Source organism: Carcharhinus amblyrhynchos, chromosome 26, assembly GCF_965287045.1.
Source record: "Carcharhinus amblyrhynchos chromosome 26, sCarAmb.v2.hapA, whole genome shotgun sequence".
NCBI lineage: Eukaryota > Metazoa > Chordata > Chondrichthyes > Carcharhiniformes > Carcharhinidae > Carcharhinus > Carcharhinus amblyrhynchos.
Window position 1 is genome coordinate 1,989,153 of NC_137349.1, and position 18,845 is coordinate 2,007,997.

At 44.5% G+C, this 18,845-nt stretch overlaps 1 protein-coding gene across 1 annotated transcript in view; it reads left to right on the plus strand.

The window, feature by feature from the left end:
* The first annotated feature begins 3,241 nt into the window (after positions 1–3,241).
* The window catches only part of LOC145358786 (transducin-like enhancer protein 1), a 215,486-nt gene continuing 199,882 nt past the window's right edge, over positions 3,242–18,845 (plus strand). The window contains exons 1-2 of the mRNA XM_080213073.1: positions 3,242–3,747; positions 13,846–13,958. Coding sequence (XP_080069199.1) covers positions 3,724–3,747; positions 13,846–13,958 — 137 coding nt within the window. The 5' untranslated portion in view covers positions 3,242–3,723. The remainder of the gene's footprint in view (positions 3,748–13,845; positions 13,959–18,845) is intronic.

The following is an 18,845-nucleotide window of genomic DNA, read 5'->3' on the forward strand; positions in this document are numbered from 1 at the left end:
AGTGGACTAATTTTTAGGGATATCACTCTGCAAAAAAACCTAGATGGACCAAATGGCCTCCTTCTTATCATTCTGTGACTCTATAAATAATGTCCGTGTGCTGAACAACCTTCAGTGACCAGCTTCGACATGAACCTAGCGTGTAAGCTATCAGCAGAACTGAATAGCAACCACTTGCATTTATATAGAGCAGTTAACATTTAAACAAAAGGCCCAAGATGCCTTAATAAAGGCAAAAGACTAGGCATGCTGGAATCTGAGACAAAATGCTGGAAAATCTCTGCAGGTCTGGCAGCACCTTGGAGAGAGAATAGGAGTAATGTATCCAGTCAGGATGACCCAGCTGTTATGAAAGTTCATGCTGACTTGAAATGTTGGCTCTATTTTTTCCCCACAGATGCTGTCAGACCTGCTGAAATTTTCCAGCATTTTCTGTTTTTGGCTCAAGGTGCTTTGCTGAAATATGAGTAAAATGGACAATTTGTGAAGAAGGAGAGGTTAGGCGGCTTGGCTCTAAGAGGTGGGTTTTCTTGAAGATTCTAAAGAGGAATTCAGGGAGGGGATTCAAGATTATGAGCTTTGGGTATGGCTGCCAATCAGTTATGTGCCAGATCCGTAACTACGCATGAGCAATGCCACAGGAGATCCTCTGAAACAAACCTGGTGTCATAGTGACTGTGTAATGTTGGCAATAAGACAATGAAGCAAGTTGGAGCCGCAAATGCATCATGACAGGGAGTGTGGAATGCACCCTCTACCTCCAGCGTGCTGGCATTCCATTGGCAACAGCTCAAAACTATATTAGCAGAGGGTGTGGAACAGGTTCCCCCACCCTGTCACCCATAGATGGTCTGTGATCCACTGGGACTGGGGTGTAATAAAATCAGGAGACATCTATCCTCACATAAAGTACCAAAAAAAATCTGCGAGTCCAATGTCAGCATTGCAAGTGACAGGAAACATATTTTCACAAATTGGCATCGGGACATGCTCTCTGCAAATGAATTATAGCTGCTTGGAATTGTGAGTACCACAAACTCAAAGTTCAGGTGATGTCATCAGCCATAAGGCAAAGCCTGAGCTGTGTGTAAAGTTATCTGAACCCCAAAGTTGGATTCCGACATTGTAGATCGCCATCCAAATCATCTGTTTCTTATATATAATATTCTGTTTCTGCTATGGCTTGTCTGTTCTGCTACTGTTGGCAAGTTTTGCTTTTTTTCTTCCTCCATCACTGACGGTGAAGCCACCCCAATGTTTTCTTATTTGGGCCCATTCATCATAAGGGAACCTTACATGACAGGAAGAGGTGAGAACAAAAAAAAACACATTATTGCATGTTGCCAAAATATTCCACATTATAACAGTGCAATCTTAAAGTATGTTGTGTACATTATGTGCTTAACAGGTGCCAAGCTTGAATTAGTCACATGTGACTGCTTATGTACAAGACCCAAAATAAAACATACATGCTTGCTTGCCATTCATCCCTTGAACAGTATTTACTTTGTACAATATATTAAATGTGTTTTTTTTAAAAAAAATCCTGTTGTGAAAATGGGTGTTGGTTTAGTATGTGTAAAAGCGATTAGGATGTGTGATTCCAGCATTCTATTTTGGCACTTTCTTGATGAATATGTGTTATGCTGTGTCCTACCAACCAGAAACATCCCAGTTTTAATTTGTGGTCTGTGCTGAGTTTACCAGGAGTAGTGTCCAAATGCAACAATGGTCCTGGGCACCCTCGAATGAGGGAGGGGTTATGTTAAGCTGAATTACTGTACAAAATAAAATAACTTTTGACCGTAATGCAGCACTACCAATGTAGAGAAACATCCCATGGTGCTGCATGGTACTGTAATCAGACAAAGATGGATGCTGGGCCTCAGATGGAGGTATTAGAAAGGGTAGTTTTGTCAAAGGGTTGGACTTTAAGGAATTTCTTGCAGGTGACAAGGCAAAAGTGCTGGTAAAGGGGTTGGAGATGGCCTGCTGATATTATCACTAGATTATTAATCCAGGAATGCAACTAAATTCTGGGGGGCACTGTGGCACAGTGACACTGCTGCCTCACAGCACCAGGGACCTAGGTTCAATTTCTGGCTTGGGACACTATCTGTGCAGAGTCTGCATGTCCTCCAAGTGTCTGCGTGGGTTTCCTCCAGGTGCTCTGGTTTCCTCTGAAAGACATGCTGGCTTGGTGTGTTGGCCATGCTAAATTCTCCCTTTGTATCTGAACAGGCAACGGAGTGTGGTGACTCGAGGATTTTCACAGTAACTTCATTGCAGTGTTAATGTAAGGTTACTTGTGACACTAATAAATAAACTTTAGAAAGACATGTTGGTTAGCATTGGTCGTGCTAAATTCTCCCCCAGCATACCCAAACAGGTGCTGGAATGTGGTAACTAAGTTTAAATATTAGTCACAAGTAGGCTTATATTAACACTGCAATTAAGTTACTGCGAAAATCTGATAGTTGCCACACTCCAGCACCTGTTTGGGTTTGCTGAGGGAGAATTTAGTATGGCCAATGCACCTAACCAGCACAGCTTTCAGGCTGTGGGAGGAAACTGGAGCACCTGGAGAAAACCCATACAGACACAGGGAGAACATGCAGACCACACAGGCAGTAACCAAAGCCAGGTCCCTGGAGCTGTGAGGCAGCAGTGCTAACCACTATGCTACCATGCCACTCAAAATGAAGCACTTTAAGCTTCATTGTAGTGTTAATGTAAGCCTACTTTTGACACTAATAAATACACTTTAAACTTTAGAAAGGCATGCTGGTTAGGTGCATTGGCCGTGCTAAATTTCCCCCTCAGTGTACCCGAACAGGCGCCGGAGTGTGGCAACTAGGCGATTTCACAAGCCTACTTGCCACATTAACTTTAAAACTCTTGTCTTTAATTAAACATGTTTTTTTGTGTGTGGGAGGGGGGGGGGCATGTGCTTGTGTTGTCCTTACATGTAGGGACAAATCAAAAGAGGGGAGCTAACTTGTTTGGGACATCAATTAGAAATGAAATGAATACATTTTAGTGTAAGAGGGGAAGGAGAGGAGATCCAAGTCAGAAATGTAGCCAGAAGATGTTGCAACCTGAATGTAGCCAATGGGTGAGAGAGGGTGGCGAGGCCCCCACGTGGGTCGGGTGGGGAGAGCAGCTCGCCATTGGTCGGCGGGGCGCTGGTAATTGACGAGTTGCGGTGAAAACATTAGATTTCACTCCAAGAAACCGCGTGTCCTGATCCCTGGCAGCGGCAAAAAGCCTCTCCTATCGCTCCTGCCTCCTACTTTCTTCCAACCTCCCTCCCCTGTATATATATCGATGTACCCATTTCTCTATTTTCTCTCTCTCCCTCCCCTTGTTTTGTGCTTGCGTGCCATTTATTAATCTGCCTTTTTTCTTACACATCAGCCAGGACGCCGGGAGGAGAGAGAGAGAGAGGGAAAAAAAGTATCCGACATTACTGACAGATTTATGAGCCAATTGCGAACCATCGCCTGAAGGCTACATGATTTGATCCCGGCAGAGAAGAAGTGCTTGTTTGAATTAGCCCATCTGAACAAAGGGATCCAGGGGATGTACAACATTGTATTACACTGTGTTTGATCGCTGGGGCTGTTGTTTCTTTTTAAAAGGAAGGAAGGAAGGAGGAGGGGAGGGGGGGATATTTGAAGATCGCGGCAAAGCTGGAGGATTTTCCCTCCTTCGTTGGCAAAAATGTTTCCCCACAATCGTTCATCGGTAAGTGCTTTTTTTTTGGTGTTTTTTTTTGCTCTCCCTCCGCAGGAAAGGGTTGAGACTGAGTGAGTGGCTGCTTCCGTACACTGCGACTGTCTTGTTATACTGTGGCCTATTTCTCTCCCTCTCTCTCGCTGAGATAGTTAAAGTGATACTAACACAGGGGGCTGGCTGCTGCTGGGGAGGGGGAATTGCTAATAGATGATTAGTTGAGGCTGTGACTCTCTTACCGCCCCCCCCCCACCCCTTGCCATGTAAATACTGGCCATGGCTGGCTTTTCCTGATTTCTTCCAACAGGGAAAGGGTCATTGTGTGTGTGTGTTGCTGCATCGTCCTGGCTTCGCTGCGAACTCAAAGGAACACTCTCCTAAGTAACAAAAATGGAGATGGGTTGTCACTGGGGGGGAGGGAGAGAGCCATAGGCACCCACATAAAGAGATTTCAGTGGATACAAGTGAATGGGCTTTTAATTTGTTTACACCGTATGGTAAAACAATCTGAGACTTTAAAATAAAAAAAACCCCATCCCGCCCACAGTTTTACAATGCTTTTGCACTCTGGAGGCGAAGGGGAGGTGGGTGGGCATGTGCCCTACACGTGTGGGGCAACAAATGCTTGTTGGAATTACAGCCAGTTGTTTACACTGGCATCTGGAGGGGGGGGGGGAATGATTAGAGGTCAGATAAGTGCGGTGCCTGTCATACTGCTGTTGTCTGTGCAGTCATTTACCCCGTCCTTGCATTCCCTTGTTAGTTGAGGATATACTGTCATACTTGCCTGGTGGTTACTGCAAGTGCTTTCTCCCTCCCTTCTACCTAATGTGTCGTGGATGATATCACCACTCCTTTTAAATGCTGTGTTGGGCTAGGAGCAATGGAGAGTGTTGCTGTTTAAAGACTTCAGATTTAAAAACCTGGCATTGATTTTTTTTTTCTAGCTGGGACATAGTTTTTTTGGGGGGGTAAAGGAGTTACTGATTATGCAGACACACCGTGAGCAGGGGGGTTACTGAGCTTGTGATGTCTTGTCTCTTCCTGACATGTCATTTTGTGGTAATCCCCCCCCACCCCCCGCAACTCCAAACTAATTGGAAGGGGGTGTCTACGTTATTAGAATGAGCCCAAATTTGAAATGGCCTTCCTTGGTAGACAGAACAGGACACAGGGAGGCTCTTCAGCCCATCATACCTGCTGTAACTGCGTTTTTAAATTAAAATATATAGAGCTATCCAGTTAATCTAACTGCTCCTTCTCCTTTGTTTGAGACCATAATCAATTCCAATTTTAAGTTGCTGTTGAATCTTGCAGACACAATAACACATTCAAATTAGAGCACCATAAGATGCTGTTCCCCCTCCCAGGTTCAGCTGATTTTAATTTTTTTTGAGACAGTTTTGGGTAGCACAGTGGTTAGCATTGCTGCCTCACAGCGCCAGGGACCCGAGTTCAAGTTCAGCCTCGGGTGTCTGTCTGTGTGGAGTTTCCTCCATTCTCCCTGCGTCTATGTGTTTCCTCCGGGTGCTCAGGTTTCCTCCCACGCTCCTAAAATGCGTGGATTAGGTGGATTGGCTATGCTAAATTGCCCCTTTTGTGTCAAGGGGATTAGCAAGGTAAATACATGGGGTTACTGGGATAGGGCCAGAGTGAGATTGTTGTCGGTGCAGGCCTGATGGGCTGAATGGCCTCCTGCACTAGAGGGATTCTGTGATTGTATAACAGTTGGCATTTTCCTGTTGGCTTGATGATGGTGTTTGTAATATTTTAAGCTGTATTTTTAATCTTAAATGCGATGTACATCTGAAACCTTTTTGGGCTGTAGCTATATTCTGTATGTGAATCAAGGGTGGTCAAATGATTGATGTTCCACCTGAGGCCTCCAGGTTGATTGTGTTTCTAGTTTATATTGTGAGAGAAGCACTTAAGAATTGGCAGACTGGGGAAAAGGCTAATCTAGTTCACTTGCCTTGCTGGTAGTCGCATAGTTCAATGATAATGGGCTCATTGGCCAATTTCCTATCAATTGCCCCAGACGTGTTATTTGTCAGTGTGGAAAGTATGAAATCTAGAGCTGGAGAGGTGAGTTTTCATCCTTGAGGTGCTGTGTGGTCTTTCCCTGATAGGATGGGGAGTAAGGTTGGCGAGCACAAGTAATTGATTTTTTTAAAAAAAATTATTGTCACGTGTATTGGGAAGCAGAGAAGTATTGTTTCTTGCACGCTATACAGGCAAAGCATACTGTTCATAGAGTATATAGGAGAGAAAGAAAGGATAGGGTGCAGATTATAATGTTGCAGTTACTGGTAGGGTGAAGAGAAAGATCAGCTTAATATTCAAGAGTCTGATTGGCAGCAGGGAAGAAGCTGCTCTTGAGTCAGTCTGTACTTATTTTCAGACTTTTGTATCTTTTATCCCTACGGAAGAAGGTGGAAGAGAGAATGTCTGGGTTGCGTGGGGTCCCTAACTATGCTGGCTGCTTTCCCAGGGCAGCGGGAAGTGTAGACGGAGTCAATGGATGGGAGACTGGGCATATATTTAAACAAAAGGTTGTGGAAATCCATATTTCTTTTCCCCTGAGAGACTGTGGATGCTGGTCCAATGACGTGAGTTTATTTATAGAGCATATTAACGTAGTAAAATTTCTTAGCTCTTCACAGGGGAGTGATATCAAATAAGTTTTGACGTGGAACCACATGGTGATATTAGGACAAGTGCCAAAGCCTTGGTCAAACTGCCAGCTTTGAAGGACCATCTTTAAATGAGGCAAGAGTGAGAGGTGGAGACATTTGGGGAGGGAATTTCAAAGTTCAGGGGTTGGGCAGCCCACCAATGGCAGCAGGGTTGAAAATGGGGATGCACAAGAGCTCATAGTTGGGAGGATTGCAGAGACTCAGATGGGTGGTAGGGTTGGTGGTATCAGAGAAATAGGAGGGGAGGAAGCAATGGGGGGAGTTGAAAACAAAACTGAGAATTTTTACATGAGGCTAATTGGTGTTGAGGTACAGCTCAGTCATATTTACCCTGGGGTTGAGTCTGTATTATGTGTCAATGTTATCGTTTACATTAATCTCAGAAGTATGTCTTGTAACCGCTACTGAAAGCATAATGGGCACATGACCTTTTTTATTTGCCAAGCAATAACGAAACATGTTCTTGTGTTCCTTGGCCTTTTTCCATGCTCGCACCAAAGGCTATAAAGTGGCTTGACCAAAGATATATATTACAAAAAACTAGGAGTTCAGCATGTGGCATTGCTGTGTCTGAGTTACTGGATGTCTATCCTAAATGACCCTCCTTGAAGCTGTACCGCAATGAAGCTAGGTCCTGTATTCCCTGGCACTCTGGGCCATTTGCTGTGTGTAGGCTATTTGCAAATGGATGCATTTGTTCAACCCAGGCATCTTGTATCCTGTGTGCATGCTGCATATACAAAATGACTTTGTGAATGGTTGCCTCCTCAAGAATCATCATTATGTAAACAAGCTAACTGGGTGGAGCAAATATATTTGAAGGAAATTTGTCAATTGGCTGTACTATGTGTAAAGGAAGAATGAAATTGGGATAAATTTCTGGTTTAATAGCGTGCCCTGTCTTCAGCAATTTTCTCATGAATGCTATGATTGCACAGTTAGAATACCCCCCAGATCCAGCAGCTGAGCTTGCAAATCAGTATCAGTCCTCCTTTAACCTGATGGTCATTGCTGTCTAATTCAGCCACCAATTCTTCCCCTGTCTCAATTTTTAATCCTCCAGTCATCATTTTCAGAGTTCTAAGCATATGGCTTAGAATCATAGAATCCCTATAGTGCAGAACTCATTCAACCCATCAAACCTGCAGTGACAATAATCCCACCCAGGCCCTACCCCATGTATTTACCCTGCTAATCCACCAACACTAAGGCCTCCCCTACACCCTCTTTCCCCCTAACTCTGTGTATTTATCGTGGATAATCCAATTAACCTACACATCTTTGGACACTAAGGGAAAGTCAGCCTGGCATGGGTTCTTGATTGATAAGAGAATTGGGGGTTCTGGGGAAAAGGCAGGAGAATGGGGATGAGAGAAATATCAGCCATGATTGAATGGCAGAGCAGACTCAATGGGCCAAGTGGCCTAATTCTGCTCCTATGTCTCATGGTCTAATCCACCTGACAGAGACATCTTAAAAGAGTCTTTTAAGAGACTTTTGGATAAGTACATGGGACTTAGAGGGTTATAAGTAAGCCTAGTAGGTAGGGACGTGTTCGGCGCAACTTGTGGGCCGAAGGGCCTGTTTGTGCTGTAGTTTTTCTATGTTCTATATTCTCTATCTTTTGGAATGTGGGAGGAAACTGGAGCACCCAGAGGAAACCCACGTGGACACGGGGAGAATGTGCAAACTCCACAGTGACCCAAGGCTGGAGTTGAACTTGGGTCCGTGGTACCGTGAGGTATGAGTGCTAACCCCTGCGTTACTGTGCTGCCCTTAGCTTCACTGGAGATGACCTCATTTGAACTAAATGAGAATCTCTTCATTTCCCTCTCCTGTCTGCCCCTCTTCAGTTTACTAACAAATGCATATTTTCACTCCTCCAAATAGCTTTTCAAAGCCACCATCTCCTCGCCTAACGTTTCCCCTGTATGGTTTTAAAAAGTTGAACACTTTTTTTTTCCCCCTCTTCTTTGATCTCCATATATTTATCTTGCTCCTATTTTCTCTCTTCCCCCACCCCCTGAGACACTGACCTTTGCCGGGCAGTGGGAGCCGTGCTTCATATAAATTGCCTTTCATCATGTGGAGTTGACAGAGCCGGCATTAACTGACTGTGTACAGCTGCTGGGGACATCAGTGCTGAGCCTGTCCTGTCTACACCTGCACCTTTCAGCAGGAGTCGCTGGATAGTAATCAGAAGTGGGAAACCTAACTGCTTTTTAAATCTATTTCTTAAACACACACACACACACACACACACACACACACACACACACACACACGACTTAGCACGGGGTAAAGTGCCAATTGCTGATATCTGCTAAAGAAGCACAAACCTGGGACTGACCCCAAGACTTGATGCTGCATGTTATTTATTAACACGTCACAGGGTGCACTGGTATCTAAAGGCATTGGGGGAGCAGTTCCCTCATATTATTTTACCCCGCCTCCTTCTCGCCACACGCTCAGAAATATTGGATTATAGCAATAATAGAGTAAGTTCTGCTACTTGATATTGCACAGAGCTTGCCCCACAACTGATTCTTTATTGGATTAGCAGATGAAGCACTTGACACAAAAGTGATAATTCTCATTTGCATGTAGTTAACCAGCTACAGTAACTCTTTGTAATGACTGCTGATTAGATTTTTTTTTTCGCTTAGAAACCAATATAGTAAACTCACTGATAGAGAGCTCAGTGGGTCAGACTAAGACTCACTTAGCAGCAGGCTTACATTTAGTGATAAGGGATGAGTAAATCTCCCTTGGTGCACTTGGCAGAATCTGCTCCTGTAAATGCCCATTAGGATGAGCTGGCATGCTTTAGGTATGCCTGTGTATATTTGGCCTTATCTTGTATGTTTGTATGCATCTTTAATAAACTGTCAGACTTGCCCTGATGTAACCTAAAGCAATTTCTAATAAAAATTGGCATCAGATTTTTCTTTTTAATATTGTGGAATAACACTGGCTTGGCTCAGTGGCAGAACGCTTGTCACTTAGTCAGAAAGAGTCATGGACAGAATCCCAGGAAACGAGTCCAGGTTTGACATTTTCAGTGCAGTAGAAGGTGCAGCCCTGTTTGGAGGGTGTGCCCGTCTGATGGCACCTTTTAAACTGGAGCCATGTTTAACTGTGTTGTGTAGATCTTGTAAAAGATCTTGCAGCAGTATTTCCAAGAACTGAGGTTATCTCAGTCTCTTGGCTAGCTTTGTTACACCCCCCCCCGCCCCCCAACACCCAAACATCAGTTCCACCATTGCAGTCAATGACCAATCATTTGCCCGTTTGTGGGAAGTTGCCTTCACAAGTTTGTTGCCCTGTTCGTCCTCACAACCCTGCCTCAGAATGATTTGTAGTTGCGCCATTGTTTTGGGGAGAAAGCCTTGGGCCTGGGTTCTATTTTCCAGCTACCTCCCAATTGAGGGTGTGCTTGACTGCCTGCAAAACACACTGCCCCGTACAGCAGGAGTACCTTTTTGTCTTTGTGCAATATGTTTGAGCTCCCTGCAGCCTTGAGGAGCCACCTTCTTAAAATTTTGATACAGGTTCCCATTGATCTCCCTATATCTTCAGTTGCTGAATTATGTACTAAACAGAACTTTATGTCTGGACTTGGGGTTCATCCCAACAGTATTTCCTCACTTTACTGTGTTTCTGAAGATTGACAAATAACTCGGGAGGAGTTGGAAGGGAGGTTGAGGACAAAACAGAGTTAGTGGAATCCTTTTGCACAGGGTTGGGTAGTGTCATTGCTGTAATAGCAAAGGCCTGGGGGTATTGTGATTGTTTGGGGAAAAGATAGACGTATCTTTGAGCGCAATTTTGCAATTGATCAGTCCAGAGTTGGGAATAATATGGAAATATTTCTATATTATTTCTTTTTAACACTGGAATGATATTTCAGACCTGCTGCTCTTCATATCGCCATACTCCGATCAAACAGTTTGGTCTTCTTGGAGAGAGCAGCCTTGTGTTGTCAATGCCTGAGCTTGGATTGGATGTGTCTGTTCACATTGCACATTGGCAGAGTATCACGCACGGTGGCACAGTGGTTAGCATTCCTGCCTCTGAGCGCCAGGGACCTGTGTTCAGCTCCGGCCTTGGTGACTGTCTGTGGAGTTTGCACATTCTCCCTGTGTCTGTGTGGGTTTCCTCTGGGTGTGGAGTTTGCATGTTCTCATAGAATCTGTACAGTATAGAAAGAAGCCATTTGGCCCATCGAGCCTGCACCAACAGCAAGCTCACCCAAGCCCTATCCCCATAATCCTATGTTTTTACCCACTAAGGGTTAAATTAGCATAGCCAATCCATCTAACCCACACCATCTTTGGAATGTAGAAGGAAGCTGGAGCACCCAGAGGAAACCCACGCAGACACGGGAAGGATGTGTAGACTCCACACAGTCAGTGACCCAAAGCCAGAACTGAACCTAAATCCCTCGCGCTGAGAGGCAGCAGTGCTAACTATGGTGCCACCGTTCTCCCCTGTGTCTTATGTGCACTCTCTGGGTACTCTGCTTTGCTCCCGCACTCCAAAAGATGTGCGTGTTAGGTGGATTGACCAAGGTAAATTGCCCCTTGGTATAGGCCTGGGTAAGGTGTTGAGTCGGTACAAGTTTGATGGGCTGAGTGGCCTCCTTCTGCACTGTAAGCATATGATTACCAGCATCGTTTAAATAAGTTCCCTGAAACCATTTTGTCCCCTGCTAAATCGTGGTTCCTTTTTAAAGTCAGTTTTTTGGTGAGTGATTTTTATACATAACCACAGCTGTGTAGGTGGAGCAATGTTAAAATACCCTGGCTGTATCTGTGACTGACTGAGGCTCTGGGTATTTTTTTTGGCTTTCCTCCCCTCATTTCCTCCTCATCAGTGATTGGGAAAGCAAGTGTGTATACCACCAGCATCTTCCCAGCCTCCTAATGCAAGACTTCTGCACAACACAGTTGACAAGTATAGTTATTATCGGGTGAAAAGATAGTGTATGTTTTCTCTGCTTAGACAATCCGAGTGAAAATGGATGGAACTCTTGACATGTTGTAGTACGAGTTTAAAAGCTAGCTTCTGATGGGATTTAAAGCAATGATTTGAATGACGTGAAGCAATTGTCTTGCCATACTGTATTACTGAGTGCAGTTTTCTACTTATTTTAATGGCTTCTCAATGGGTAGGGATGGGAACTCTCCCTGAGTGCAGTCTATGAAGTGAGTGAACGGAGATTGTCTTTATTGTCACTCTCTTCCTCATTTCAAGCTGGTGCGTTGCCCATTTGACTCCCTCATACATGAGGATAGACAATGGGCATTGAGCTAAATGTCTTTGAGGGGGGCATCACAGCCTTGCCTGTCCTGATGTAGTGGTATGCACATTTTCCCCAACAACAGTCATTGGATGGAGGTGAGGTATTAGAGGTGTGGCCAGCCTCCCCCTTTTTACACCCCCACACCTCTCTCTGCCTGTTAACCATTGGATATAGCTTCAGAATTAACCCATTTGGCCAATCGAGTCTGCTCTGCCACTTAATCATATTTGATAAGTTTCTCAACCCCACTCTCCTGCCTTTTCCCCAGAAGCTTTGATCCCCTTACAATCAGGAACCTATCTATCTCTTTCTAAATACACTCACTGACCTGACCTCCCCAGCCTTCTGTGGCAATGAATTCCACAGAATTCCCTCTGGCTGAGGAAATTCCTCCTCATCTTGGTTCTCAAGGGTTGTCCCTTTTACTCTGAGGCTGTGCCCTTAAATCCTAGTCTCTCCTGATGGAAACATCTTCCCTGGATCCACTCTATCCGGGCCTTTCAGTATTCTGTAAGTTTCAATGAGAGCCTTCCCCCTCAACCCCACCTTCATCTTTCTAAATTCCATCAAGTACAGACCCTAAATCCTCAAACGCTCCTCGTATGTCAAGCTTTTCATTCCTGGGATCATTCCTGTGAACTTCCTCTGGACACACACTCTCTCTCTCTCTCTCTCTCTCTCTCTCTCTCTCTAGGGCTACTGCAACCTTTCTTAGATAAGAAGACCAAAGTTGCTCACAATATTCCCTGAACTCCTAGGCTCTTCTGGGCTGTATTCCATGCCAGCCAGGTGTATTTGAATGAAATGTTGATGGAATCTATATGGCTGGTGAAAATACAGTTGTTGAAGCCTGTGCTTTAAGCAGTGCCTGTGGAACTGGGGTCTGTGGAATTGTCTAGCAGTGTGCAAATCTATGGGAGCTGTGCTGGGGCAAGGTGGGAGCAGGGTGTGGCAACCAGGCTTACAGAGAAGATTGTTCCGTCTCCACTTGGAGGGGCACTGAGTGTGGCAGGAAGATGGCAGGTAGACTCAGTGACCGGAGCTAGTGGTGAGTGTGTCTGTGTCACGAGAGGAGTTTTTAAAAAATATTGCAGAGGGTGCAGAATCCATGTTTGTCTTGGTGTTATGAGTTATGTAGTGGTATTTAGATGTTTACATTTTTTTTATTTTAGTGTCACAAGTAGGCTTAACACGGCAATGTAGTTGCTGTGAAAATCCCCTAATCGCCACATTCCGGTGCCTGTTTGGGAACACTGAGGGAGAATCTAGCATGGCCACTCTATCTAGCCAGCATGTCTTTCAGACTGTGGGAGGAAACCAGAGCATCTGGAGAAAACCCACGCAGACACAGGGAGAATGTGCAGACTCTACACAGATAATGACCTAAACTGGGTCTCTGACGCTGAGGCAGCAGTGCTAACCACTGTGCTGCCCGTTGTAGGGTGGGGATATCTGTGTGTGGGGTGGGAGGATTTTCCACTAACCCATTTGAAAAGAGAATTTCAACCAAAAAAGTGCTGAGGACCTGCTGATTTAAAACAGAGCGGTGAGCTGTTATATATACCCTTCGAAGAAAAGTGACTCTAGCTCAAAGTGGTTTTTATGGTAATGTTTGCGAATGATTGTCTGTAGATGATCTTTCTCTTGCTGCTCCAGCAGTGACTTTAGGCTCCCTTGTTTGATAGGGTTGGTGGGGGTTCACCGTCGGCTGTCCATTGCACTTATATAAGTGGTTGCCTTGCTGTGAATTACTCCTGAACTGACCTGCTCACTGTAGCCGCCTTAAATATGACGCTTGACTGCATTCTTGTCAGATGTGATGAAGGAGATACTGTGCTAGTTTACCTACTAAACCAATATGAGGGATGCACGTAAGATGCAGAGTGGTTGGCTGTCTGCTGCCATCATTCCTCCACTTAGGAATTTCTAACTTGCAAGCTGGAAATCTTTTTTTTGCGTTTTAATTAACTGTTGCCATTGAATAAGAATTCTGCAGGTTTGCTAAATGTTCCTGTGTTGTTAAGATTCTTTACCATTCACTGTGATCCCTGTGGAGGGTGATACATTGCATGAATGTACCCTGACCTATTTCTTTCTCTCTCTCACTAGGTTCCACCATCTGCTACCCCAGCTGCAGCATCCCAAACATTAAAGTTCACCTTTCCAGAAACATTGGATCGGATTAAGGAAGAATTCCAGTTTCTGCAGGCGCAGTACCACAGGTATGGCTGGATCTGCTTTCCAAGCTAATACTTGCCCCATATCTGGTGGCTGGGAATGTTTGCCATTCAGGTGCTTTGATGTGTGTTTGGCAGAAGGGGTCACTGTTTTCACATGCTGTGGTGGCTTCAAACAATTTAATTACAAGATGAAACCTGCACTTAATTGAGGCGAAACTTGATGATGTAACTCTGGCTCCCTCCCTGTACTGCAGGAGATAGCCTTTGAGAGCCAGTCACTTGTTGTTGTTGCAATAAATTCTTGACTTTCTCAGATTTTTTTGTATCTTCAAAAAAAATGGTTGGCGCTGCCCTTTTTTATTTTGGATTTGCTTTTCATAGAATCCCTCCAATGCAGAAGGAGGTCATTCGGCCCACTGAGCCTGTACCTATAACAATCCCATCCATGCTCCATCCCTGCAATCCCAGTGTTTACCCTGTCAATCCCCCTGATTTTAAGGGTCAGTTTAGTTGTCAGTCACAAATAGGCTTATATTAACACTGCAATGAGCTACTGAGATATTTCCCTGCTTGGCACGATTCAGTGCCTTGGACAATCCAGTCTGAAAGACATGCACTTAAGCAGCATGTCTTTTGGACTGTGGGAGGAAACTGGAGCACCTGGAGTAAACACATAGAAGAAAGAGAATGTGCAAACTCCATGCCGATGGTGACCCAAGCCGGGAATCGAACCCAGGTCCCTGGTGCTGTGAAGCTGACTGTAGCATGGCTAATCAACCTCATCCCCACATCTTTGGACTGTGGGAGGAAACTGGAGCACCCGCAGACATGAGGAGAATGTGCAAACAGATTTTTATATTATTTCTTATTGTCACATGCATTAGTATACAGTGAAAAGTGTTGATTCTTATATTTTATTTAGACAAAGCATATTGTTCATAGAGAAGGAAAGGAGAGAGTGCAGAATGTCGTGTTACAGTCATAGCTAGGATGTAGAGAAAGATCAACTTAATGCAAGGTAGGTCCATTCAAAAGTCTGATGGCAGCAGGGAAGAAGCTGTTCTTGAGTAGGTTGGTACGTGACCACAGACTTCTGAATCTTTTTCCCAAAAGAAGAAGGCGGAGGAGGGAATGTCCGGGTACTGTGGGGTCCTTGATTACGACATTAGCTGAACCTAGAATTGAACCCGAGTCCCTGGCGCTGTGAGGCAGCTGCGCTTACCAGTGTGTCACCCTGAGGGATCATGTATCAGTCTGTTTTTTACAGCTCTGAGGACGAAGGAAATGTATTGTTTGAATGTATGCAGTGCATACCCTGTGACTCAGCCCTCCCTCTGCTTGTCAAATTCTTGGATGCTAGTTATTATGCACAGTGGACCTTGCTGCAGGTCACAAGGGCTTTCTCTGTAAGCTGCAAAGGTGTCATTGCCACTGTTTCTGTATTTTCTTGCAGTGAGGAGGAGGGGGTGCAGTGAAAAGGAATGTATTCTGATTCTCAGAAGGTTTAGGAGTTGGATAATGATTCTCTTTTATAAACAGTTAATGATGCTCGCTTGCTGGCTGATCTCACTTAATGACTGTCTTTGGGCAAACGATCCCAAGCTACGCTTTGTCAAAATACAGACAGATTTAACTCATGGGTGCAGTTGACTGCGTGCTGTTCCTGTGTGCGTGTGAGGTGTAAATGCCCATCTTTTGATGCACCTTCCCACAATTTGGGCTCAATGATGTGTCGGTCAGGCTCTCGATGCCTTCCAGCCGCTTGCTGAAGCCACTTCTGCAGCTGCACGCTATCACCCATGTTTATAATAAACCAGTGACGTCAACAGATCAGAGAATCATTAGCATATAATTAGAGCAGCTCTAGGAAGGCGTATTATAATTTAATGGCTTGATGTGCATTAATTTGCCATGCTGTAAACATTTTGTACATCACACTCAATTAAAGCTCTTCCATTTAGCGTCAACTGGAAGGCTAGTATGTCAACAATTTAAAATATTAGACTGGAGGCCTGGGATTTGAAACAGCCCATGTAATGATAGAGGACACACAGGAGCAGCAGCAGCAACTGGTCCAGAACTGCTGCTGGTTCCTCCTTCCTTCCTTACTCCCCCTTCTCTGTGAACTTGTCAGGAAATAAAAGCAACAACTGCACAGCAGGTCAGGCAGTATCTGTAAATGGAAATGCCAGTTTCATGGCGGGTGTGCAGGGGGCAGGTAGGGTAAGTACCTCCACATCAGTTGCAGGTCACTTTCCTAATTTATTTATTCCTCCAGTTCTGAGCTACCAGTGAGGCCGTACAATAAATGGAGGCACCTTAACACTCAGAGCCTCTTAATAAGAGAAACCTGGAGGGAACCCACATAGACACGGGAAGAATGTGCAGACTTCGCACAGTGACCCAAGCTGGAAATTGAACCCATGTTGCTGTGAGGCGTCAGTGCTCATACTGTGCCACTGAGCTGCACTATCTGAAACTGCCTATGTACATTGTAAAGCAAAAGGGCAGCACAGTGGACAGCACTGCTGCTGCATTGAGCCAGGGACCCGGGTTTGATTCTTGGCTTGGGTCACTCTGTGTGGAGCCTGTATATTCTCCCCATGTCTGTGTGAGTTTCCTCCCACAATCAGAAAAATGTGCTGGTTAGATGTATTGGCCATGCTAAATTCTTCCTCAGTGTACCCAAACAGGTACCGGAGTGTGACAACTTGGGGATTTTTCACAGTAACGTCATTGCGGTGTTAATATAAACCTACTTGTGATACTAATGAATACATTAAAAAAACACATTTATTGCTTCAGGCTATTTTGTAGATTTTATACAGGTGATAGGAATGTATTTTTTTGTAATCTTTCATGGGTTGTGGGTATCGAGCTTCTGAGAAGCTACTTCACAAGATACACAATAGAAAATGCTGGATAAACACAGCAGGTCTGGCAGCCTCTAGAGAGAGGGGAAAAAAACAGAGATAATAGTTTCAAGTCTAATATAGTTCCTATTCTGAACAGGAGAGAGAACAACAGCGTTAACATTTTGAGTCAGGCCAGGAGTTCTGTGAATTTTTCTGCAAATATTCTGACTCTATTTCCATAGAATCATAGGACCCTACAGTGCAGAAGGATGCCTTTTAGCCAATCGTGCCTGTGCCCACTCGCCAACAGAGCGTCTCCCCCAGGCGTATCCATGTAGTCTGACATACTTGACCTGCATATTTTGGGACACCTAAGGGGCAATTTAGTGTGGCCAATCCACCTAACCTCTTTTAATCATTTCATGTGACCTGAGTGTCACTGGTTGGTCCAGTATTTATTGCCCATTCCTAGTTGCCCTTGAACTGAGTGGCTTGCCAGGCTATTTCAGAGGGCAGTTGAGAATCGGCTATGGCTCTGGAGTCACATGTGGGCCAGACCAGGTGAGGATGGCAGATTTCCTTCCCTAAAGGACATTAGTGAACCAGATGGGTTTTTTCCGACAATGGTTTCGTGGTCACCGGTAAATTCTTAATTCCAGATATTTTTTATTGAGCTCAAATTCCATTATCTACCACAATGGGATTTGAACCCAGGTCTCCAGAATATTAGCTGAGTTTCTGGATTAAAAGTCTAGTAATAATATTATGAAGCTGTCACCTCCCCCTCCACGTTTTTGCTGGTCTTTTCCAAAAAAAATCAAAAGCGCACACATATTCTTAATATTGGAAGGTTTATTTATATTTCAGGTGAGTTTGAGCTCTCTTGCAGCAGCCTGGGACTTTTGACTTTGTGTTTAGTGAGACTGGAGGCCAGACAGCAATGCCATTTGATTTGCCAATGGGAGCAGTTGTTTGTGTCTGGCAGGGGAAGAATTGTGAATAAAAGCAACATGTTCTAGACATTTTCACAGATATTGCCAGCGTCTGCTCCAACGAGGCTTGGCTCCTGATGGAAGGACCTACCTTAACTCAAACCGGCAGAGTAACCGCTGTTTGGAAATGAGTGAAAAGCAAACTTAAAACAGATGCTGACAAGCTTTTCTTTCTGAAAAATAAAGGGTGATAAATATTTGTTTTGGCCTAGCACTTTATTCCAAAGTCATTTGAGGTATTCAGAATGCAGTGGATATTGTCCTGAGAGAGCTGGGGTACATGAGAGAGATTCTTGGTGGCCTCTTCTTGTCATAGTTTCTTCTGATGTGATATGAAACTCGCTGGTCCAAAATGATGGTCTAACAAGTTGCCCATCAAACATTGGGTGCCATTCTCCAGAGGAAAAAAAAAGATGACTGTCATCTCCAGCAGGAAGTGTGTGTCGGCCGGTGCAATCCCAATCCTCCCCCACTTAGTCATTGTTTTGGTGTGGGTTAATGAAATTCCTCAAATCACACACAGAAAATTACAGCACAGAAACAGCTCTTCACCCTCTAAGCTTGTCGATCATGATGCCCTACCTAAACTGGGAAAAAAACCTTCTGTCCTTACTTAGTCCATATCCCTCTATTCCCTCCCTATTTATGTACCCATCCAGATACCTTTTTAAATGTTGCTAATGTGCTTGCTTCCACCACCACCTCTGGCAGCATGTTACAGGAACCCACCACTCTGCATGAAAAACTTCCCTTGCACATCTCCCTTCAACTTTCTCCCTCTCACCTTGAACCTGTGCCTCCTCCTAATTAATGTTTCCATCCTAGGAAAAAGCCTCTGACTATCCATCCTGTCTATAGCTCTCATAATTTTGGAGACCTCTATCATTTCTCCCCTCAGCCTCCATCTTTCCAGTGAAAACAATCCTAGTTTATTCAACCTCTCCTCATAGTCAACATCCTCAAGACCAGGCAACATCTTGGTGAACCTTCTTTGCCCTCTCCTTCTGGTAGTGTGGTGAGCAGTACTGTACGCAGTACTCCAAATGTGCCTAACTAAGGTTTGATATAGCTGCAACATGATT